The sequence below is a fragment of the Phyllobates terribilis genome, unplaced genomic scaffold, assembly GCF_046119375.1.
Source record: "Phyllobates terribilis strain yellow unplaced genomic scaffold, ASM4611937v1 Scaffold_36__1_contigs__length_13169755, whole genome shotgun sequence".
In the NCBI taxonomy this organism is placed as follows: domain Eukaryota; kingdom Metazoa; phylum Chordata; class Amphibia; order Anura; family Dendrobatidae; genus Phyllobates; species Phyllobates terribilis.
The window spans coordinates 3,379,658-3,404,288 of NW_027362796.1; the positions used below are offsets into that span (position 1 = coordinate 3,379,658).

General features: G+C 42.6%; 1 protein-coding gene across 1 annotated transcript; it reads left to right on the forward strand.

Moving 5' to 3' along the window:
• The first annotated feature begins 1,147 nt into the window (after positions 1–1,147).
• On the forward strand, positions 1,148–24,318 carry LOC141182795 (uncharacterized). Its single transcript, XM_073660905.1, has 7 exons — positions 1,148–1,278; positions 7,633–7,783; positions 7,913–8,092; positions 8,176–8,299; positions 8,383–8,480; positions 8,679–8,769; positions 22,567–24,318. The coding sequence occupies exons 1-7, from the start codon at positions 1,253–1,255 to the stop codon at positions 23,565–23,567; spliced, it is 1,671 nt and encodes a 556-aa protein (XP_073517006.1). The 5' UTR covers positions 1,148–1,252; the 3' UTR covers positions 23,568–24,318.
• Positions 24,319–24,631: the final 313 nt, after the last annotated feature.

The following is a 24,631-nucleotide window of genomic DNA, read 5'->3' on the forward strand; positions in this document are numbered from 1 at the left end:
CAGGAACAGAGGGGATCCCAGGGGCACGATGAGTGCAGGAAGCCACCCGTGCGCCCGAATCTAAACGGACTTGGAGGGATCAGGCCGCAGAGGGGACCGGCCCCTAACTAGTGGAAAACTACAAGGCTCAGCTAGATAACCGGAGGCTACTGTACTTTCAAGGTGTAGTTTCCCACAGCCGCAACTAATCACTAAAAAGGTAGCCGCACAGGATCCAGGGAACTCCAGGTTGCCCGTCAAGATCTCAGGTTACTGGCTTGGGACACTGGTTGTGAGGCGCAGGGCAGGAGGGGAAAAGCCAGCGCAGGAAGACGACCGTGAAAGGCACACAACACAGGGTCCCGTCAAATACTCCAGAGATACCTGGGAATTTGCTGAACCCTAGCCTCGGTGAACGCAGAACGACTTGGGTGGTGATAATTTGGCCATTGTAACCAGGAGCAACATGATAATCGTGAGTAAACCTTGAAGACTGCACCCCACTGTCTCGGTGAATTATTGGTGTGCCATCACCTGCACTACACTGCCCAACAACAGCTACCTCATCATTTACCATCACAGCACCGCCCTGGAGCTCTACCTGTGGAGAGCTGAATCAACTCTGCTGCATTAACAACAGCTCCAGAAGACCTGCTCCGCAGCGGCGGCTCCATATAGCTGCATACCACAGGTGTCGTCACGAACATTAAAAAAAACTAATTCCCCTTTTCTTTAAACCCCTTTTGATTGACCGCCTTGGGTCACGGAGCGGGTCACTGCCACTGTGACATCCCCCAGCATCGACCGGCCCGGCTACCGAGTACCCCACGGCCCAGGGGGCGCGTCATATTTCTATGAAGATGTATACTCTGCTTCTGTACTGTCTGTGCTTCTTGACTCTACAATGCATTGCCTGCATTCTAGAGTCAAGTTAACCAAATCCTCCTCTGTTCACCATTGAGAGCTGTAGCTCAGTGGTTAGAGCTGCAGTCTCTGAACACTGAGCTCCTAGTTCAAGTCCTGGCAGATGTGATCACAGGAGAAGGAAGAGGTGAGTGTACTATAATTTCATTTATTCACTGACTATTGAGTGGCCCCTGCCCCCTAAGGAGGAGGAGCTACAGAGAGATGAGAGGTATAAATAGAAGTCAGTGAGAACAACTGAGCCAGCACAGCAGAGTCCTGCATCCACTGAGGCCCCTGATCATGTGACCCCTGACTCCTCCCCTCCTGTGACCTCATCACAGGTCCTGTGTGCACAGAGCAGCCATATATGTGGTGGCGGCTCTGCAGGTGGAGGTATGTGGAGATCCCCCATCACTGGGCGCAGGGGGCATTAACCCCTGCAGCACGGAGACTCTTTTGGGGTCTCTGTGTGGTGTGAACAGTGACGTAACACTTGCAGAGGTGTAGCTAGGTATTCAGCTTCGGGGGGCGCAGTATCTGAGTGGCCCCTTACTGGTAACCCCTGATCACACTATGCTGGTGCAGCCTATTAGTGGGTATAGGAGAACCTCAGCAGATGACCGCGCTGTAACTGAAAGAAAAATCTCCACAAAGCCCAACACTATTCCCGCGATATGGTGACATCTAGTGGTAGATCCCAGTCCTGCAGGACACACAGAAGATACAGCACAGTTACAGATCAGAGCTGACGTTCTTTCTGATGGACTCGTTCACTTTTCCATCTTTCTCAGAAAGTCATTGTGACTTCTCCAGCCAGGACTCGTCTGCGGAGATTGCAGCACAGACACATCTGACTCCTCACCACCGTCCTCATCTATTCCCAACCTGCACAAACTCCTCATCCTGACGATACCCCAATGCTGAGCCGCCGCTGCCGTATGTGTCCCTATTACTGCACCTACTGTGTGGTATAAAAGCAGAGATCCTCTCACTGCCCCACATACTAATGCCACTGCTGAGCTCCTTACATAGAAATATGTGTCTTTGTGCCTTCACAGTAGCCTTCACACTCTTTAATGGTTCCTACAGTAGCTCCTACACTGTATAAAGGCCCCCACAGTAACTCCCACACTGTGTATAGGACCCAATACTGTATGATGGTCCCCCAGTAGCCTTCAAACTGTATAATGGTCCCCGCAATAGCTATCTCACTGTATAATGGCCCCCACATTAGTTCTCATGCTGTATAATGGCCCCCACATAAGCTCTCATGCTGTATAATTACGCCCGCATTAGCTCCCATGGGTTATGATTTCTGTCTGTCCCTTTCTGTCGGCTGCAACTTACACAGTCCTGTTATATGACAAAGAGCTAAATAGAAGAAAATATTGTTCCTCCATCCTGTCATATGTTCCTCCATCCTGTCATATACTCTCTCCATCCTGGCATATACTCCCTCTATCCTGGTATATACTCTCTCCATCCTGGCGTATGTTCCTTCATCCTGGCATATGTTCCTCCATCCTGGCATATGTCCATTCAGCCTGGTATATACTCCCTCCATCCTGGCATATGTTCCTCCATCCTGGCATATGTTCCTCCATCCTGGCATATGTCCATTCAGCCTGGTATATACTCCCTCCATCCTGGCGTGAGTCCCTCCATCCTGGCATATGTTCCTCCATCCTGGTATATACTCCCTCCATCCTGGCGTATGTCCCTCCATCCTGGCATATGTCCCTCCATTCTGGCTTATGTCCCTCTATCCTGGTATATACTCCCTCCATCCTGGCGTATGTCCCTCCATCCTGGCGTATGTCCCTCTATCCTGGCATATGTCCCTCCATCCTGGTATATGCCCCTCATGCTGCCCACGCCGGTGTTCTTCAATAGTTAGAACTAAAAAACTCACCTTTCCCTCGCTCCCCTACAGGGCATCGTCGTCTTCTGAAGACAGCTGCTGACTTCAGCGTCCAAGCAACGGGGTGAATGATGTCACTGCCATTTTCCCAGTCACATGCACGCCACCGTCAGCTGCTGGCCCTTGATTGGCCGGCAGCGTGTATTGTGGCACATGGACCCGGCAAGTTTGTGCTCTGCAATACCCTCCGGTGTCATTTTATTGAAGACACTGTGTCTGCGAATTCGCACACACAATATCTTCAATAAAACAGCGCCATAATGCGGTATGCGCACATGCTGACTCCGGCACCAAGATTCGGACAGAAGGACACAATCACCATTATATATAAGATACTAATATTATACACACATGTATACAGCCACATAACTATGTACACAGCCATTTCCTTTATTCATATGCACACATAAGTGCTTTATACATACGTACACAGGCATTCCTGTATACACACACCAGTGCTATATACACGCCTCATTCCTGAGTGTATGTATATATAAACACACACATGTACAGTGCTGGCCAAAAGTATTGGCACCCCTGCAATTCTGTCAGATAATACTCAGTTTCTTCCTGAAAATGATTGCAATCACAAATTCTTTGGTATTATTCTCTTCATTTAATTTTCTTGCAAGGAAAAAACACAAAAGAGAATGAAGCAAAAATCAAATCATTGATCATTTCACACAAAACTCCAAAAAAGGGCCGGACAAAAGTATTGGCACCCTCAGCCTAATACTTGGTTGCACAACCTTTAGCCAAAATAACTGCGAACAACCGCTTCCGGTAACCATCAATGAGTTTCTTACAATGCTCGGCTGGAATTGTAGACCATTCTTCTTTGGCAAATTGCTCCAGGTCCCTGATATTTGAAGGGTGCCTTCTCCAAACTGTCATTTTGAGATCTCTCCACAGGTGTTCTATGGGATTTAGGTCAGGACTCATTGCTGGCCACCTTAGAAGTCTCCAGTGCTTTCTCTAAAACCATTTTTATAGTGCTTTTGGAAGTGTGTTTTGGGTCATTGTCCTGCTGGAAGACCCATGACCTCTGAGGGAGACCCAGCTTTCTCACACTGGGCCCTACATTATGCTGCAAAATTTGTTGGTAGTCTGCAGACTTCATAATGCCATGCACACGGTCAATCAGTCCAGTGCCAGAGGCAGCAAAGCAACCCCAAAACATCAGGGAACCTCCGCCATGTTTGACTGTAGGGACCGTGTTCTTTTCTTTGAATGCCTCTTTTTTTTCCTGTATACTCTATGTTGATGCTTTTTCCCAAAAAGTCCTACTTTTGTCTCATTTGACCAGAGAACATTCTTCCAAAACGTTTTAGGCTTTCTCAGGTAAGTTTTGGCAAACTCCAGCCTGGCTTTTTTATGTCTCGGGGTAAGAAGTGGGGTCTTCCTGGGTATCCTACCATACAGTCCCTTTTCATTCAGACGTCGACGGATAGTATGGGTTGACACTGTTGTACCCTCGGACTGCAGGGCAGCTTGAACTTGTTTGGATGTTAGTCGAGGTTCTTTATCCACCATCCGCACAATCTTGCGTTGAAATCTCTGGTCAATTTTTCTTTTCCGTCCACATCTAGGGAGGTTAGCCACAGTGCCATGGGCTTTAAACTTCTTGATGACACTGCGCACGGAAGACACAGGAACATTCGGGTCTTTGGAGATGGACTTGTAGCCTTGAGATTGCTCATGCTTCCTCACAATTTGGTTTCTCAAGTCCTCAGACAGTTCTTTGGTCTTCTTTCTTTTCTCCATGCTCAATGTGGTACACACAAGGACACAGGAGAGAGGTTGAGTCAACTTTAATCCATGTTAACTGGCTGCAAGTATGATTTAGTTATTGCCAACACCTGTTAGGTGCCACAGGTAAGTTACAGGTGCTGCTAATTACACGAATTAGAGGAGCATCACGTGATTTTTCAAAGGGTGCCAATACTTTTGTCCACCCCCTTTTTTAGGTTTGGTGTGGAATTATATCCAATTTGGCTTTAGGACAATTCTTTTTGTGTTTTTTTCATTGAAGACAAATTAAATGAAGAGAATAATACCAAAGAATTTGTGATTGCAATCATTTTCAGGAAGAAACTGAGTATTATCTGGCAGAATTGCAGGGGTGCCAATACTTTTGGCCAGCACTGTATACAAACGTACACACACCACTGCTATATACCTATGTACACAGAACCTCCGCTGAGTGCTGCCCTCTCGCCTACAGCCCGGGCAGTGTATGACCCGCACATAATGGTAGAAGTCCTAACTTATTGCCGTCTCTCATTTATCTTTCAAATCTGGTGCCCGCAAACATTACCGGCACGTCAGCAGTCGCTGTGATGTGTCCGCTGGGTTTGGCCTACTCTCGTCTTTCTCCGGGTGGTATTTATAATACACAGTTCGGCGTGACAGCCTGCCGGCTGGGTACCGTGTCCACCTGTACCTGCAGCAGGGAGGGTGTCGCTGGGAAATAATCGTTAGAAAAGACAATTCGTAACGCTTTCGCTCAGGCTAAACTATAGAGCTAGAGCTTTGTTGTGTGGGGTCCTAATAAGAGTGAGCGTTGTCAGAGCCAGCGGTCCCAGGTGCCCCCTCCTCCAATAAAAGGGCGCCGCAGTACAGTGTGCACATGCTCTGACGCCGGCGCCATACTGTACTACTAGGCTTCGGACAGAAGGACACATCTCCGGTTATATTATAGATGCCACGTGTGCCCCCTTTTTCCTACCTGTGTTGTCTCATTATTATCGTGTTATTTTTTGTTCTACTTTTATAAATAAATGATATGTTTTTAATATATTTTGGCTTCCATTTTAAAAAAAAAATTAGGTTATTGTTGATATGATGAATATAAGCCTTACTATAAAGATTGAGATCGTAGGTGCTTAATTTCTCATGTCATGTGTAATGAATACAGTTGTGCTGAAAAGTTTACATACCCCGTCAGAATTTTTCCTTAGTTGCACTTGTTTCAGAGAATATGAATGATAACAAAATAACTTTTTCTCCACTCATGGTTATTGGTCGGGTGAAGCCATTTATTGTCAAACTACTGTGTTTTATCTTTTTAAATCTTAATGACAAAAACATCTAAATGATTCTGATCAAAAGTTCACATACCCCAGTTGTTAATACCATGTATTGCCCCCCTCTAACATCAATGATAGCTTGAAGTCTTTTGTAGTAGTTGTGGATGAGGTTATTATCTCAGATTGTAAAGCTGCCCATTCTTCTTGGCAAAAAGCTTCCAGTTCCTGTAAATTCCTGGGCTTTCTAGCATGAACTGCACGCTTGAGATCTCCCCAGAGTGGCTCAATGATATTGAGGTCAGGAGACTGAGATGGCCACTCCAGAACCTTCACTTTGTTCTGCTGTAGCCAATGACAGGTCGACTTGGCCTTGTGTTTTGGATCGTTGTCATGTTGGAATGTCCAAGTACATCCCATGCGCAGCTTCCAGACTGATGAGTGCAAATTTGCCTCCAGTATTTGCTGATAATGTCCTGCATTAATCTTTCCTTCAACTTTTACCAAGTTTCCTGTGCCTTTGTAGCTCACACGTCCCCAAAACATCAGCAATCCACCTCCGTGCTTTACTGTTGGAATGGTGTTCCTTTCATCATAGGCCTTGTTGACCTCTCTCCAAATGTAACATTTATGTTTATGGCCAAAAAGTTCAATTTTGGTGTCATCACTCCAAATTACCTTGTTCCAGAAGTTTTGAGGCTTGTCTCGGTGCTGTTTGGCGTATTGTAGGCGAGATACTTTGTGGCATTTGCGTAGTAATGGCTTTCTTCTGGCGACTCGACCAGGCAGCCCATTTTTCTTCAAGTGCCTCCTTATTGAGCATCTTGAAACAGCCACACCGCTAGTTTTCAGAGTCCAGAATTTCAGCTGATGTTATTTGTGGGTTTTTCTTTGCATCCCAAACAATTTTCCTGGCAGTTGTGGCTGAAATTTTTCTTGGTCTACCTGACCATGGTTTGGTTTTTACAGAGCCCCTGATTTTCCATTTGTTAATCACAGTTTGAACGCTGCTGACTGGTATTATCAATTCCTTGGCTATTTTTTTGTATCCTTTTCCCGTGTTATATAGTTCAACTACCTTTTCCCGTAGATCCGTTGACAATTCTTTTGACTCACAATCCAGAAACATCAGTGGTTGGATGAAAGATGCAAGAGTCTGTCTGGATCCCAGAAACTCACTCAGCTTTTATGCACACACACTGATTACAAGCACACAGGTCACAGGTGAGGACGTTACCTTTAGTAGCCATTCAAACCCATTTGTGTCAAATTCTGTTCATGTTATCAGCCCAAAATCACCAGGGTATGTGAACTTTTGATCAGGGTCATTTGGATGTTTTTGGTTGTCATTAAGATTTAAAAAGAGAAAACACAGTAGTTTGACAATAAATGGCTTCACACAACCAATAACCATGAGTGGAGAAAAAGTTTTTTGTTATCATTCATATTCTCTGAAACAAGGCCAAGAAAGGAAAAATTCTGCCGGGGTATGTAAACTTTTGAGCACAACTGTATCTCCTGCAGTATTGCTAATGCCGATTCCAGAGTCGGTAAATGAGACGAGATATCGCGTTATGGAAGATGAGTCTATGAGAAACGTGTTCAGCTGCAGACTTCGAGGAAGAAACTGTTTGTGGTCTGTGGCCTAAAATATATAAGTTTTATTACTAGATGTAAAGAAGAAAACTAAATACTGTAAAATAATAAATCTCCTCATATGTTTCCCTTATTATCTCCAGTAATTGTATTATTACACAGGATTTTTATGATGTTACATCGGCTCATCTTCTTCTCATTCAGTTCTCTACAATATCAGATCCTCCTCAGTGAAGATCTTCTATATAAGAGAATTTTCCTGATTTACTCATCAAGGATGGATATGGACAGAGACAAGATGGCAGAGAGGATATTACACCTCACCCTAGAGATCCTCTTCCGTCTTACTGGAGAGGTGAGAGATTCTGATGACGTCACATTACATCATTCTTATCTATGGGAATAACAGATGGACAGAACTGGAGAGGTGAGGACTCTGGAAATGTCTGGAGTGAGATTTATTAATGTGTCTCTCCATAACCAGGATTACACAGTAGTGAAGAAGACCTCTAGTGAGCGCTGTCAGGACCCTGTGTCTGAGGGATGGGGAAGACCCCTGAGCCCAATCACAGGACCTCCACCTCACCCCCTGATACATGAGGGCATCAATGACCAGAAGATCCTAGAACTCACCTACAAGATGATTGAGCTGCTGACTGGAGAGGTGACACTGCTGGGAATGATGGGACATTATACAGTAACGCTATGAAGGGATCGTGGAGATGACGGTATCATTGTATGTGTCAGGTTCCTATAAGGTGTCAGGATGTCTCTGTCTATTTCTCCATGGAGGAGTGGGAGTATTTAGAAGGACACAACGATCTGTACAAGGACGTCATGATGGAGGTTCCCCAGCCCCTCACATCACCAGGTAATAGACAGGACTAAATACACACGGCCTATAATTATCTGTATGTAAAGAATAAATTCAGTCCCTGTATGTGTTTCCTCCAGCTCTATCCAGTAAGAGGACAACACCAGAGAGATGTCCCCGTCCTCTTCTTCCACATGACTGTAAACAAGAAGATCCCAATGTTCCTCAGGATCATCAGGTAGATGGAGAGAAGGTGTCATGAGATCTCCCCTATGATGTGTAGACGGCTGTGAAGGTCTTGTGCTCAGTCTTGTTTTATCCACCAGTATTATATGTTTTATACTTGTGTAATGAGAACGGTGGAGATGGTAGGATTAGAGCTGATCATAGATGTGACTTCTCCATCTGTCTGTGACTTTTATAATATTTGTTTCAGGGTGAAGATCTGACCCGTATTAATACTACAGAGACATATGTGAGGGGTGATGAGCGGTGTAAAGAGGAGATTCCTACATATGACTACCCAGGTGAGTAGTGACCACTAAATGCAGAGAAGTCACAGATTCTTCTCAGTCACCGGCTGTGGCTGCTTTATTGGTCGTGTGATCACCATTTTGCCGTTAAAGTACAACATTCTCGTCCACCTAAAACTGTTCAAATGACTTTGTGAAATTGTGAAAGCCCTTTTCTATAGAACTTACAACCTGGAGGATCCACCTCCCCACTGGGATTAGGAGATGCTGACCATTACCTGCCCAGATGTGTAAGTAAATTCACTGCTCTGACAAATTATTATATATCTCCAAAACTTATATTTCCAAATTTCACAGACTAATCCAATTGGAGTAAAGGGTAAAAATTAACTTTTATTTTTTCACGATTAAAACTAGAAATATAGTAGCAAAATGTAAAAATTATTGACTGAATTGTACCTGAACTGAAAGTCAGCTAGGATATTAGCAGTAAAGAGTTTGTCACTCAAAATTATTGCAATATATATCAATTATATTTATTTAATCAGGACAACAGATCTTCCTACCGTATCTAACAGCACAATTTATTCAGGAGAACTGTGAATAAATTCACTGTGGTAAGCTTTAAAATTCATGAAGCCGACACATTGTCAGTTTCTCTTATCTTGTGCTTATAGCAGCAGTTATAGGATATTGAGAGATTCTCTTGCTTTATCCCTAATCTTTTCAGCAATCATATAGTACAATAGACAGTCTCCTAGATAATGCCAATCATTAGAGCCTGTTAGCTGAACTTCTCATATTATAGCATTAGAGATGAGGATGAAGCTATCGTGATGGACGTCCATAGCTGCTGTTACAGTGGGGAAAATAAGTATTTGATACACTGCTGATTTTGCAAGTTTATCGTAGCTACACTTCACCTGTGAGAGACAGAATCTTAAAAAAAATCCAGAAAATCACATTGTATGATTTTTAAATAATTAAATTGTATTTTATTGCATTAAATAAATATTTGATCACCTACCAACCAGCAAGAATTCTGTTCTCTCACAGACATGTTAGTTTTTCTTTAAGAAGCCCTCCTACTCTGCACTCATTACCTGTATTAAATGCACCTGTTTGAACTCGTTACCTGTATAAAAGACACCTGTCCACACACTCAATCAATCACACTCCAATCTCTCCCCCATGGCCAAGACCAAAGAGATGTCTAAGGACACCAGGGACAAAATTGTAGACCTGCACAAGGCTGGGATCAGCTACAGGACAATAGGCTAGCAGCATGGTAAGTAGTGAATAGCGAATTTATTCGAAATCCGATCTTGCGACTTAAGGCTATGTGCCCACGATGCAGAAATGAAGCGGAAAATTTCTGCTTAATTTCTGCATCTCCTTGTCAGAAAAAACGTGTGGGGAATTTAACACGCGGTTTTGAAGTGTTTTTGACATGCGGAATTGCCATGCGTTTTTCTAATGCATTGAGTAGGCAATTCCGCATGCATAAACGCAAAAATAATGGGCATGCTGCGGATTTTTCCGCGCATAAAATCCGCTGCGGAAAATTCCGCAGCATGGGCACAGAACATGCGGATTGTCATTGGGGACCATGGGGCACGTATTACCAAGCGTTTTTCAAGCGTTTCCGCAGCAGAAATTCCGCAGCGAAAACGCTTGAAAAACGCATTGTGGGCACACAGCCTCAATTCGACACGAATATGGCACATTCGGATTCATGATCGGAAGTGCAAGCAAAATTTCTTAAATTTGGAAATAATCGGCAAAATCAGGGAATAAATGCGGGAACGTGATTGCGGGGCAACTACAGCGTTTTGATCAGTTTAGCTAGCATAGTGCTTGTTTATGATGAGCGGGGGGACGTGGCAGATGAGTGGGGGGGGCTGGTGATAGCTCAAATCAGGTCAGATCAGTGGTGCGCTTGTAATTTTTTTATTTATTTATTTTTTCCTGTAGCCGGTAACTTTAAGTCAGGAAAGCGCGGCTAGCCAGTCAGAGCGCAGGAAGCATCCACAGTGTCCAGATACAAGGGCTTCTGCAATTGGCTGCTGAAATCACATTTCCTCTCGATATAAAAACCGGCCAAGTTCCCTCAGCGCCATTTTATCCATGTTACTGAAGGACACAGACGCTGCTGAGTGTGCGCCCGTGTACTGAGAGATATTGGCTAGATAGATGTGTTCTTGTTTGGAAGTCAGATAGTGTAACATAGTAACGTAGGTTGAATAAAGACCTAGATCCATCAAGTTCAACCTTTCTCCCCCAATTGTACTCCCCATACCAACACTATACTAACTTACTGGAACTAGGCTTCACAAATGGATTACCATTTTTATTATTACTGCACTATTACAATTACAAATAACCATAAATAATTTTTAATTAGTTTTATTTTTTGTATTACTGTTATGGTATTACTAAAATCCCTGTACCTAAATCTTTTGATCCAGAAGAAGGCAAAAAAACCAGGATACATTCAGCCAATTTGCATCATGGGGAAAAATTCCTTCTTCTTGACGCCGAGAAAGGCGATCAGTACAAGAACCCTGCATCAAATGTACTTTTATAGGTGTAACATTTTGTCTAATTTAACTCTAGCCCACAATGTTATGTGTATCAAGGAAATCATCCAGCCCTTTTTTGAAAGCTGTTATAGTGTCGGCCATTACTACCTCCTGTAGTAGGGCATTCCTCAGTCTGACTGCTCTGACTGTAAAGAACCCTTTTCTGTTTAGGTGCCGGAATCGCCTTTCTTCCACCAGTAATGATTGCCCCCTGGTCCTTAGTCTTTGGAAGGAATAAGTCATGTGCTAGACCTTTGTACTGACCACACATATATTTATACATGTCAATGAGATCCGTCGTTTTTCTAAGCTAAACAAGCTCAACTTTTCCAACCTCTCATCATATGAGAGGCCTCCATCCCTTGTAATAATCTAGTTACCACCTTTGAACTGACTCTAACATCTGAATATCCCTTTTAAAATGTGAAGCCCAAAACTGGATTCCATATTCCAGATGTGGCCTCACCAGTGATTTATAAAGGGGTAACAATATGTTGGGATCGCAGGATTTTATTTCTATTTTTATACACCCTAAAATGTTGTTTGCTTTTGCGGCAGCTGCTTGACATTGAGTACTTGTAACCAGAATACCCAAATCCTTCTCCTGTTCTGTAGTCCCGAGTATACTCCCATTTAATGTATATGTAGCCATAGGATTACTCCATCCTGTGTGCATTACACTACATTTATCTACATTAAACCTCATTTGCCAAGTGTTTGTCCATTCAGTCATCTTATCCAGATCATTCTGCAATATCGTAATGTCAAGATCAGATTTCAATATCCTACATAGTTTGATATCGTCAGCAAAAACTGATGTTTTACTCACAATCCCATCCCCCAGGTCATTAATAAAGAGGTTAAAGAGAATTGGTCCTAGCACAGATCCCTGCGGCCCCCCACTGCTGACTATATCCCATTTAGAGAATGTGCCATTTATGACGACCCTTTGTTTCCTATCATTTAGCCAATTCCTTACCCATCTAAGTCCTTTCTTCTGTAGCTTCAGTATAAGGCTGTTATGTGATACAGTATTGAATGCCTTTGCAAAGTCCAAAGTATTTCCTTAAACATGCCCCATTTACGTTCGGTATCTATCCCCAGTTACCATGATATGGTCCCAGTCTACACAATTAAGCTCTTCCCTTAATTTGTTGAAATCAGCTTTCCTAAAGTTTCAGGTTTTTGCATTTCCTTTTTGAAATGTTTTATTGAATATTACATTGAAACTTATCCCAAATGCTCCCAGACCTGTAGATCTGAAATGGTATCTGGTCTATATGACAGCACCAGATCCAGCAGATTACCTCCCCTGGTTGGTTCATCTACCAGCTGAGAGAGGTAATTGTCCTGGACTGTGGATAAGAATTTTCAGCTTTTAACACATCTGGAAGATTCTGTGTCCCATTGAATGTCTGGATAGTTAAAATCCCCCATATTAAGGACCCTATTATTATTTGCTGCATTTTTAATTTGTTCCATCATTTTGTCCTCTACCAGTTCAGCTATATTAGGAGGCTTGTAACAAACTCCACTTAGCAGCTTTCCATTATTGCCATCCCCATGTACATTTACCCAAATTGACTCTACATTGTCGCAGCTTCCAGCCATGTTATCATTGAACACGTTTTAAGTTGGATCTTACGAAAATACACACCCCTCCACCTTTTTTGTCTTTCCTGTCCTTTCTAAATGTAATGTATCCCTCCATGTTTGTCACCCAGTCATGGCTTTCATCCAGCCAAGTTTCCGTAATGCCCACCACATCATATTCCATGACCGACATAAGAGTCTCCAGTTCAGCCATTTTGTTTGCGAGACTTCTTGCATTTGCCAGCAGACATTTAATACAATTAGCACATTTGCTACTCCTACTCAGCTCCCTACATGCCTTGCATATCCTAGCCCCACCCTAGATGCTCTATTGCCCCTGCTGTCCCACTCTGTCTGTCTAGTCCCGGGGTCTCAAACACACGGGCCGCATGTTGCCCCTCCGGCTGCTTCTTGCGGGCTGCAGGCACATAGACCCCGTAACGATCACGGCTGGGGGGGCGGGGACCCTGTGCGCAGTATGGGGGGACGGGACCCTGTGCGCAGTATGGGGGGACTGGGACCCTGAGCGCAGTATGGGGGGACTGGGACCCTGAGCGCAGTATGGGGGGACGGGGACCCTGAGCGCAGTATGGGGGGACGGGGACCCTGAGCGCAGTATGGGGGGACGGGAACCTTAGCGCAGTATGGGGGGATGGGGACCCTTAGCGCAGTATGGGGGGATGGGGACCCTTAGCGCAGTATGGGGACGGATGGACCCTGTGCGCAGTATGGGGGGGACCTGGATGGGGTACATGTCTGCAAGATAAGAACCAGGATGGAGGACCATGTCTGCAATATGGGGGACCATGTCTGCAATATGGGGGACCTGGATGGGAGACCATGTCTGCAATATGGGAACCATGTCTGCAATATGGGGGACCATGTCTGCAATATGGGGGACCTGGATGGGGGACCATGTCTGCAATATGGGGGACTTGGATGGGAGACCATGTCTGCAATATGAGGACCATGTCTGCAATATGGGGGACCTGGATGGGAGACCACGTCTGCAATATGGGGGACCTGGATGGGAGACCACGTCTGCAATATGGGGAACCTGGATGGGAGACCACGTCTGCAATATGGGGGACCTGGATGGGAGACCACGTCTGCAATATGGGGGACCTGGATGGGAGACCATGTCTGCAATATGGGGGACCTGGATGGGAGACCATGTCTGCAATACGGGGGACCTGGATGGGAGACCATGTCTGCAATATGGGGGACCTGGATGGGAGACCATGTCTGCAATATGGGGGACCTGGATGGGAGACCATGTCTGCAATATGAAGGACCTGGATGGGAGACCATGTCTGCAATATGAAGGACCTGGATGGGAGACCATGTCTGCAATATGGGGAACCTGGATGGGAGACCATGTCTGCAATATGGGGAACCTGGATGGGAGACCATGTCTGCAAGATGAGGACCAGTTCAAAAGGTGTATATAAAATAAAATGATATCACTAAAAATGTCACTTTGTCATGCAAATAATGCAGCCCCCCAAATGAAATGTTTTTCCGTGTGCGGCCCATATGCCCAGCTGAGTTTGAGATCCCTGGTCTAGTCTATCTATCCCCTTATAAGCACGCATACCCTCCCTCCCCCCAGATCCTAGTTTAAAAGCTCCTCCATCCGTCTGACCATTTTTTCCCCCAGCATAGCTGCTCCCTCCCCATTGAGATGCGGCCCTTCCCTACAGTAGAATAAATCCTACAAAACAGAAGGAGTTTCTCAGAGTTACCAAGAAAATAAATTCACAATATCTAAACACAAGATCAATAAACCAACAAAACGATATTCACTGGACAAAAAAGTCATATAAAAATATTTTTTATTTGATAGCAATTAATGTAATAAAAACACAAAAGGGCACAGACATAGACAAAAAACATACAACAATACAAATAAGATAAAAATGAAGCTCAAATGAGGGAATCAGGGGGTAACGCATACAGGGGAGTATGTATGATGTATTACTTATTAGTCATAATGGGATTTAATAAAGGGAATATGTATATAATTATATAAATATAAAGTGCAAGTGATATATATCTATCAGAATTAACATATACAGGATGTGCAGATATGTCACTAAAATATTTAGTAACTAATGAATGGTTAGTCTGATGATTACATATAGTTCATAGTCCCTTTAAGTATCCCCTTTTGAACATGATTATTTCATATGATTCTATATAATTCATAGTCATTTTTAATCAAAACATCACTTCTTTTTCAAAATAACATGATTACATTTCATCCAGGAGTCAATTACATTAAATTTAATTCATTCAAAAAGGTCCTTTGTACAGGAATAAATATTGAGTAAAAACTAGGGCAAAAATCTAATTGTAAAAGACATTATTACTGAAGTCAACCAGCATCCACCTGCCCCCTCTCACCGGACTGGTGAGAAGGTCGGCCCAGGTCTCCATGAAACCAATCCCTTCCTTCCTGCACCAATGTCTAAGCCACTTATTTATCTCCCTAAGCTCCCGATGTCTGTCTAGTGACGCTCGTGACACCGACAGTATTTCTGAAAACACCACCTTGGAGGTCCTGGCCTTCAGCTTCTCTCCTAGTTCCCTGTAATAATTTTAACCACTTTGCGCCAGAGCCTGTTTTTGCCTTCGTGACCGGGCCAATTTTTTCAATTCTGACCACTGCCAGTTTATGAAGTAATTACCCTGGAACGCTTCAACGTATTCCCCTGATTCTGAGATTGTTTTTTCGTGACATATTGTACTTCATGATAGTGGTAAAATTTCTTCGATATCACTTGCGTTTATTTGTGAAAAAATCGGAAATTTGGCGAAAATTTTGAAAATGTTGCAATTTTCAAACTTTGAATTTTCATGCCCTTAAATCAGAGAGATATGTCACACAAAATAGTTAATAAATAACATTTCCCACATGTCTACTTTACATCAGCACAATTTTGGAACCCAAATTTTTTTTTGTTAGGGAGCTATAAGGGTTAAAAGTTGACCAGCGATTTCTCATTTTTCCAACAAAATTTACAAAAACATTTTTTTAGGGACCACATCATATTTGAAGTCACTTTGAGGGGTCTTTATGACAGAAAATACCCAAAAGTGACACCATTCTAAAAACTGCACCCCTCAAGGTGCTCAAAACCACATTCAAGAACTTTATTAACCCTTCAGGTGCTTCACAGGAATTTTTGGAATGTGGAAGAAAAAAATTAACATTTAACTTTTTTCACAAAAATGTTACTTTAGACCCAATTTTTTTATTTTCACAGGGGTAACATGAAAAAATGGACCCCAAATTTTTTTGTGCAATTTCTCTTGAGCGTGCTGATACCCCATATGTGAGGGAAAACCACTGTTTGGGCGCACGGCAGGGTTCGGAAGGGAAGGAGCGCCATTAGACTTTTTGAATGTAAAATTTGTCTGAATAATTAGCGGACGCCATGTTGCGTTTGGAGAGCTCCTGATGTGCCTAAACAGTGGAAACCCCCCACAAGTGACACCATTTTGGAAACTAGACCCCTTAGGGAACTTATCTAGATGTGTGGTGAGCACCTTGAACCCCAAGGTGCTTCACAGAAGTTTATAATATTGAGCTGTAAAAATAAAATTTTCACATTTTTCCCACAAAACCGTTTTTCATCCCTTAATTTTGCATTATCATAAGGGTAATAGGATAAATTGCACCATGAAATTTGTTATGCAATTTCTCCTGAACACGCTGATACCCCATATGTGGAGGCAAATTACTGTTTGGGCGCATGGCAGGGTTTGAAAGGGAAGGAGCGCCATTTGACTTTTTGAATGTAAAATTTGTTTGAATAATTAGCGGACGCCATGTCACATTTGGGGAGCCCCTAATGTGCCTAAACAGCGGAAACCCCCCACAAGTGCCACCATTTTGGAAACTAGACCCCTTAGGGAACTTATCTAGATGTGTGGTGAGCACCTTGCACCCCCAGCTGCTTCACAGAAGTTTATAATATTGAGCCATAAAAATAAAATTTTCACATTTTTCCCTCAAAAAATGTTTTTCATTCCCTAATTTTGTATTATCATAAGGGTAACAGGATAAATTGCACCATGAAATTTGTTGTGCAATTTCTCCTGAACACGCCGATACCCCATATGTGGAGGCAAATTACTGTTTGGGCACATGGCAGGGTTTGAAAGGGAAGGAGCGCCATTTGACTTTTTGAATGTAAAATTTGTTTGAATAATTAGCGGACGCCATGTCACATTTGGGGAGCCCCTAATGTGCCTAAACAGTGGAAACCCCCCACAAGTGCCACCATTTTGGAAACTATACCCCTTAGGGAACTTATGTAGATGTGTGGTGAGCACCTTGCACCCCTAGCTGCTTCACAGAAGTTTATAATATTGAGCCGTAAAAATAAAATTTTCACATTTTTCCCATAAAAAATGTTTTTCATTCCCTAATTTTGCATTATCATAAGGGTAACAGGATAAATTGCACCATGAAATTTGTTGTACAATTTCTCCTGAGTACGCCGATACCCCATATGTGGGGGAAAACCACTGCTTTGGTGTACGGCAGGGTTCGGAAGAGAAAGAAGCGCTATGTTGGCTGGGATAGGCAGCAGACACCATGTCACATTTGAAGAGTCGCTGACATGCCAAAACAGCAGAAACCCCCACAAGTGACCCCATTTTGTAAACTACACCTCTCAAGGAATTCATCTAGGGAAGTAGTGAGCATTTTTTAATTTTTAAATTTATACCATTGGGCAGTGAAAAAAGCATAATTATATTTTTACCACAAAAAAATGTTTTACCCTCAGATTTTACATTTTCACACAGGGCAATGGGTAAAAATGGTGCCGAAATGTGTCACACAATTTCTTCTAAAAGTGGCAATACCCCATATGTGGCTGTATCGTACCGCTCAGCCATACGGCGAGATCTGGGGGGGACGGAGCGCTATTTGACAATTGGAGAACAAATTATTGTAGAATAGGCATTTGGATTTGGGAGCACAAAATTTTCTGAATTTCTTTTGGGGGGCAAGGACCATTTTGCTTTTCCAGAGCCTTTCTGCTACCAGTAACTTGGAAGTCCCTTATATTTTTAACAGATGATGGACCTGAGTGGGGACTAGCTTTTTTTGAGGACTGAGTTGAAGCTTTTATTGGGAACATTTTACGTAACATTTATCCGGCGCTCTAGGCTGAGCACTTACATCGGGGTTTCCATCTAATTTTCCAAGTGATGTAATTCAGATGAAACCCCTGCAGGATCCATTCACTGTAATGAGGCAGCAGAGTTACTCTGGACTCCGTCTGGCCTCTGTTTAGTGGTGTCCTTTTTTTCAGAAGTGCACAAAACTGTGGCCAACCGCACTTTTATGCACGCCTAAAACAAATGACACCGTGGGATCCCAGGCTAGACAGCATCCACAGTGGCCTATATCTGCCTCATTACAGGGAATCTTCCATCATGGGTTCTGGCTGAATCACGTATTTCAGAGATTTACACGGAAACTCTGGTGTAAGTGCTCAGCGCAGAGCACAGGATAAATGTGAGCAGAGCCTTACTGGGATCTTTGGGAGACATAATAAACAAATCAGTAGCAGGTGAATAATATTTGTTTTATTTATTTTTTATGCCGTTCCTAGTGTGATATAACTGATTAGATTACTTTATTCTTCGGGTCGGTGCAATTACAGAGATACCAGATTTATATCGGGTTTTTATGACTGACAGCTGTCACACACTAAAATACGCTTTTTTTGCAAAATCTAGTTTTTGCATCACCATATTTTGAGAGCTATAATTTTTCCATATTTCGGCCGATAGAGTCATGTGACGGCTTGTTTTTTGCGGGACGAGTTGAAATTTTTATTGGAACCATTTTTGGGCACGTGACATTTTTTGATCGCTTTCTATTCCGTTTTTTGGGAGGTAAAGTTAACAAAAACAAACACTTCAGGAATTGTTTTTTGAGGTTTTTTTTATGCCGTTCAGCGTGTGGTAAAAGTGATCAGGCAGCGTTATTCTTCGGGTCAGTACGTTTACAGCGATACTACACTTACTGTATTTTTTTTATGTTTTGGCGCTTTTACACAATAAAACAATTTTATAGAAAAAAAAATATTTTTTTTGCATTGCTTTATTCTGAGCGCTATAACTTTTTTATTTTTTGGCTGATGGAGCTGTATGGCAGCTTTTTTTTGCGGAACAAGATGACGTTTTCAGTGGTACCATTTTTATTTCTATTCTGCTTTTTGATCGCATTTTTTTCCACTTTTTGTTTGGCGATATGATGAAAAAGCATATTTTTTTGCTCCGTTTTTTATTTATTTTTATTACGGTGTGCACAGAAGGAGTTAATTAGTGTGACAGTTTTATAGCTCGGGTTGTTTCGGACGCGGCGATACCAAATATGTGTACTTTTTTTGGTTTTGTAATAATTTACGGATTTATTGGTTTAATATTTTATTTATTTATTTTTATTTATTTTGTGATTTTTTTTTTAATAGTTTAAAAACTTTTTTTTTACTTTTTTTTACATTTTTACTTAGTCCCTGTTTGGGACATTAATTTTTATTTTTCTGATCACTGATCTCATGTAATGTAATACACATATATTACATTATATGAGATCTTCACTGACTGTTTCAGTCAGAGTCTCCTGTCTGGTATCAGCTACATACAGGCTGAAGCCAGACAGGAAGGACACCATATATGGCAGAGCTGGAGGCGGTCATGTGACCTCCAGCTGCCATAGCAACCCCAGGTCCTCAAACGAAACGGAGGTCTTCGGAGGTAAGTAAGACGACCCCCTCTCTTCCTGCTGTCTCCTATATGCCACGATCACTATAGATCACAGCCTATAGCAGACAGAAAAGGGTTAACATCACTGGGACCTGATCTAATCAGGTCCCGATGATGTACCCTGTCAGAGCTAACGCTCTGCACCGGAATCGCAGTGCTTGCAGGACCCTGGGGGTCCTGAGCACTGCGAGACCACCCACCGTTTTTAAACGTCGGCACTGCACAGAGCCCGGCAAGCGCCGACGTTTATCTACAGTGGGCGGTCGGGAACCGGTTAAAGGACCTTCCACCTCCCTCTAACTTTGTCATTAGTACCGATATGTACCATGACTGCTGGGTTTTGCCCAAACCCACCCAGCAATCTGTTTATCCGATCCGCAATATGTTGAACCCGAGCAACCAGCAGACAACACACTGTTCGGCATTCACGGTCTCGGCGGCAGATGACTCCGTCTGTCCGCCTAATTATAGAGTCTCCTACCACCAACATCTGTCTGGTCTTTGCTGCATTCCTATTACCCTCCTTCCTACAGTGCTGGCCAAAAGTATTGGCACCCCTGCAATTCTGTCAGATAATACTCAGTTTCTTCCTGAAAATTATTGCAATCACAAATTCTTTGGTATTATTCTCTTCATTTAATTTGTCTTCAATGAAAAAAACACAAAAAGAATTCTCCTAAAGCCAAATTGGATATAATTCCACACCAAACCTAAAAAAGGGGGTGGACAAAAGTATTGGCACCCTTTGAAAAATCATGTGATGCTTCTCTAATTCGTTTAATTAACAGCACCTGTAACTTACCTGTGGCACCTAACAGGTGTTGGCAATAACTAAATCACACTTGCAGCCAGTTAACATGGATTAAAATTGACTCAACCTCTGTCCTGTGTCCTTGTGTATACTACATTGAGCATGGAGAAAAGAAAGAAGACCAAAGAACTGTCTGAGGACTTGGGAAACCAAATTGTGAGGAAGCATGAGCAATCTCAAGGCTACAAGTCCATCTCCAAAGACCTGAATGTTCCTGTGTCTTCCATGCGCAGTGTCATCAAGAAGTTTAAAGCCCATGGCACTGTGGCTAACCTCCCTAGATGTGGAAGGAAAAGAAAAATTGACGAGAGATTTCAATGCAACATTGTGCAGATGGTGGATAAAGAACCTCGACTAACATCCAAACAAGTTCAAGCTGCCCTGCAGTCCGAGGGTAAAACAGTGTCAGCCCGTACTATCCGTCGACGTCTGAATGAAAAGGGACTGTATGGTAGGATACCCAGGAAGACCCCACTTCTTACCCCGAGACATAAAAAATCCAGGCTGGAGTTTGCCAAAACTTACCTGAGAAAGCCTAAAACGTTTTGGAAGAATGTTCTCTGGTCAGATGAGACAAAAGTAGAGCTTTTTGGGAAAAAGCATCAACATAGAGTGTACAGGAAAAAAAAAGAGGCATTCAAAGAAAAGAACACGGTCCCTACAGTCAAACATGGCGGAGGTTTCCTGATGTTTTGGGGTTGCTTTGCTGCCTCTGGCACTGGACTGCTTGACCGTGTGCATGGCATTATGAAGTCTGAAGACTACCAACAAATTTTCCCTCAGAGGTCATGGGTCTTCCAGCAGGACAATGACCCAAAACACACTTCCAAAAGCACTATAAAATGGTTTTAGAGAAAGCACTGGAGACTTCTAAGGTGGCCAGCAATGAGTCCAGACCTAAATCCCATAGAACACCTGTGGAGAGATCTCAGAATGGCAATTTGGAGAAGGCACCCTTCAAATATCAGGGACCTGGAGCAGTTTGCCAAAGAAGAATGGTCTACAATTCCAGCAGAGCATTGTAAGAAACTCATTGATGGTTACCGGAAGCGGTTGTTCGCAGTTACTTTGGCTAAAGGTTGTGCAACCAAGTATTAGGCTGAGGGTGCCAATACTTTTGTCCGGCCCTTTTTTGGGATTTTGTGTGAAATTATCAATGATTTGATTTTTGTTTCATTCTCTTTTGTGTTTTTTCCTTGCAAGCAAATTAAATGAAGAGAATAATACCAAAGAATTTGTGATTGCAATCATTTTCAGGAAGAAACTGAGTATTATCTGACAGAATTGCAGGTGTGCCAATACTTTTGGCCAGCACTGTACGACAGACGTCTTCCTGGTTGCTAGGAGCGTCCTGCTGCAGTGATCCCAGTCCTGGGATAGCAATCCTAATATCAGCCAAACAGGCATATTTACTAGGTTGTGCCAGATCAGGACTGGGCTTCCTGGCACTTTTCCCTCTACTCCTTCTTGTAACATTTACCCAGCTGCGTACTTCTCTATCCTGGTCTTCCCCACCTCCACCCTCCTCCATATCACTGGCCCCAATCAGTACAAGCTCAGTGAACTCTAAACTCCTGTCCAGGTTTGCAATGCTCCTGAGTGTCGCTAGCTGCACGTTTAGATCCGGTATCTGGGCTTACAAATATGTAACTCGTTGACATCGAGCGCAGACATTTTCACCCTCAAACTGCTGTTCAAAGCATGCATACATCTCACAAGACGCACACCTGGTAGCATTGCCCATGGAGCACATACTATATGGTGATAAACAATACAAGTAAAAGCAGAAAAACAAATAGAAGGTTAGTAAGGAAAACACCAAACTATGCTCTGGTGTTAAACTATGTTATTGCGTTTAACTATGTACTTTACTGCCGCCTTTGTACTTAACTGCAGCCTCTGGGACGCTCAATCCAGCCTCTTCATGCTCGGCAGCCTCGCTGGTTGTTTTTTGACTTGTAGTGCTTGCAATCGGCCCAGCACAGGATATGGATAATTTAAGTAGAAATGTTCAAAAATATAAAATTCAAGCCTTTTTTATTCAAAAATAATAATTGGTTTTATTCTTGGCAGATGACTGTACCTGGAGTTCAGAGAGACCGCTGACATCTTCAATTTTCAAATCGGATGATCTTGAGATCCCACAAGATACAATTGAAGTGAATGCCATTACTCTAGATATACCATCATCCCTTCATAGCAAAGATCTGTCATCTGATCTTTTGAAACAGGTCCTGTCTTCTGATTCATTACCGACTACTAAGGAAAACCGAAGTCACAAAATAAGCAATAAAAAACAAATTGCTCCTAAAGCAAATAAGCCATTTTCATGTTCAAAATATGGAAATAGTTTTCCCCTCCAAAAGTCTTTTCTAAAACATCAACAATTTCACACAGCGGAGAATATATTTTCTTGTTCAAAGTGTGAGAAATGTTTTAAAGAGAAATCAGACCTTGTTAGTCACCAGAGAACTCACAAAGGGGAAAAGCCATTTTCATGTTCAGAATGTGGGAAATGTTTTTTTTGGAATTCATATCTTGTTACTCACAAGAGAAGTCACACAGGGGAGAAGCCGTTTTCATGTTCCGAATGTGGGAAATGTTTTAACCGGAAAGCGCATCTTCTTGGCCATCAGAAAATTCACACAGGGGAGAAGCGTTTTTCATGTTCAGAATGTGGGAAATGTTTTGTAGATAAATCAAGTCTTATCAAACATCAGAGAACTCACACAGGGGAGAAGCCTTTTTTATGTTCAGAATGTGGGAAATGTTTTACAGAGAAGCCAAGTCTTACCAGACATCAGAGAACTCACACAGGGGAGAAGCGCTTTTCATGTTCAGAATGTGGGAAATGTTTTACAGAGAAATCATGTCTTATTCAACATCAGAGAACTCACACAGGGGAGAAGCCTTTTTCATGCTCAGAATGTAGGAAATATTTTGCAGATAAATCAAGTCTTATCAAACATCAGAGAATTCACACAGGGGAGAAATGTTTTTCATGTTCAAAATGTGGGAAATATTTTACACAGAAATCAAATTTTGTTAGGCACCAGAGAACTCACACAGGGTAAAAGCCTTTCTCCTGTTCAGAATGTGTAAAATGTTTTATGAATAAATCTCTTCTTAGTCACCAGAGAAGTCACACAGGGTAAAAACCATTTTTATTTTCTTAATTTTAGAAATTTTTTACTTGGGAAAACAATTCTTAATAAACTTCAGAGAAGTCACACAGGGGAGAATATTTTTTAATGTTCAGAATGTTGGAATGTTTTAACTGAAAATTGTATCTTCTTAAAGGGGTTGTCCACTACGACAACAACCCCTTGTCATTCCTCATGTTTGCCTTGATTAAATAAAAACACTAATACTCAGATCCCGTGCTGCCGCTGTTCCAGCAGTGTCGGGACTCACGTTCCTGGGACTCACACGAATCAGTGCCGGCTTCACTGTCACCACCTTCAGATGTATTAAACATCAACATGAAGCCAGGGCTACGGCTGCTATCTGACTTCGTCATGAGGTTTGATTTGTCTGAAAGTGGGGACAGTGACGCCAGCGCTGATTGGGCGCAGGGCTTACATGACGTAACAACCTCACATGGGCACTGAGAACGCAAGTACCGACACCGCTGTCAGCACTGACATGGGAGATTTGTATAAGTGTTTTTATTTTTATGGGACCAAACAAGAGGAATGAGAAGGGGTTGTGCAAACCTTTTAAACATCAAAAATCCCACAGAGAAATAAGTCATTATCATACCTAGCGTGTGAAAAATTAATTACTGGAAAATCGGATTTTGTTGACCATCAAAAATTAACTCAAATGGGAAGAAACTATGTATGTTATTGACAAATTGTTATATGTTTTTGCACAATCTTATAATTAAATGAGAAAGGGAAATTACCTTAGAACTTACCGTAGTTTTTGGCCTATAAAATACACTTTTAGCAAGAAACAAATCTTGCTAATAAGTGATTGGGTGTTATAGACTGGAGGCAGCTTCCTGTGACAGTGGAGAATGCTGAGACATTGTCCTTTCTGATCACTGAGAGAACTGCTCTCTCTCCTCTAGCCCCAACACTTATGTAACTGATTGGTGCAGTGCAGGAAAGGAAGGAACCGGGACCATCAGAGG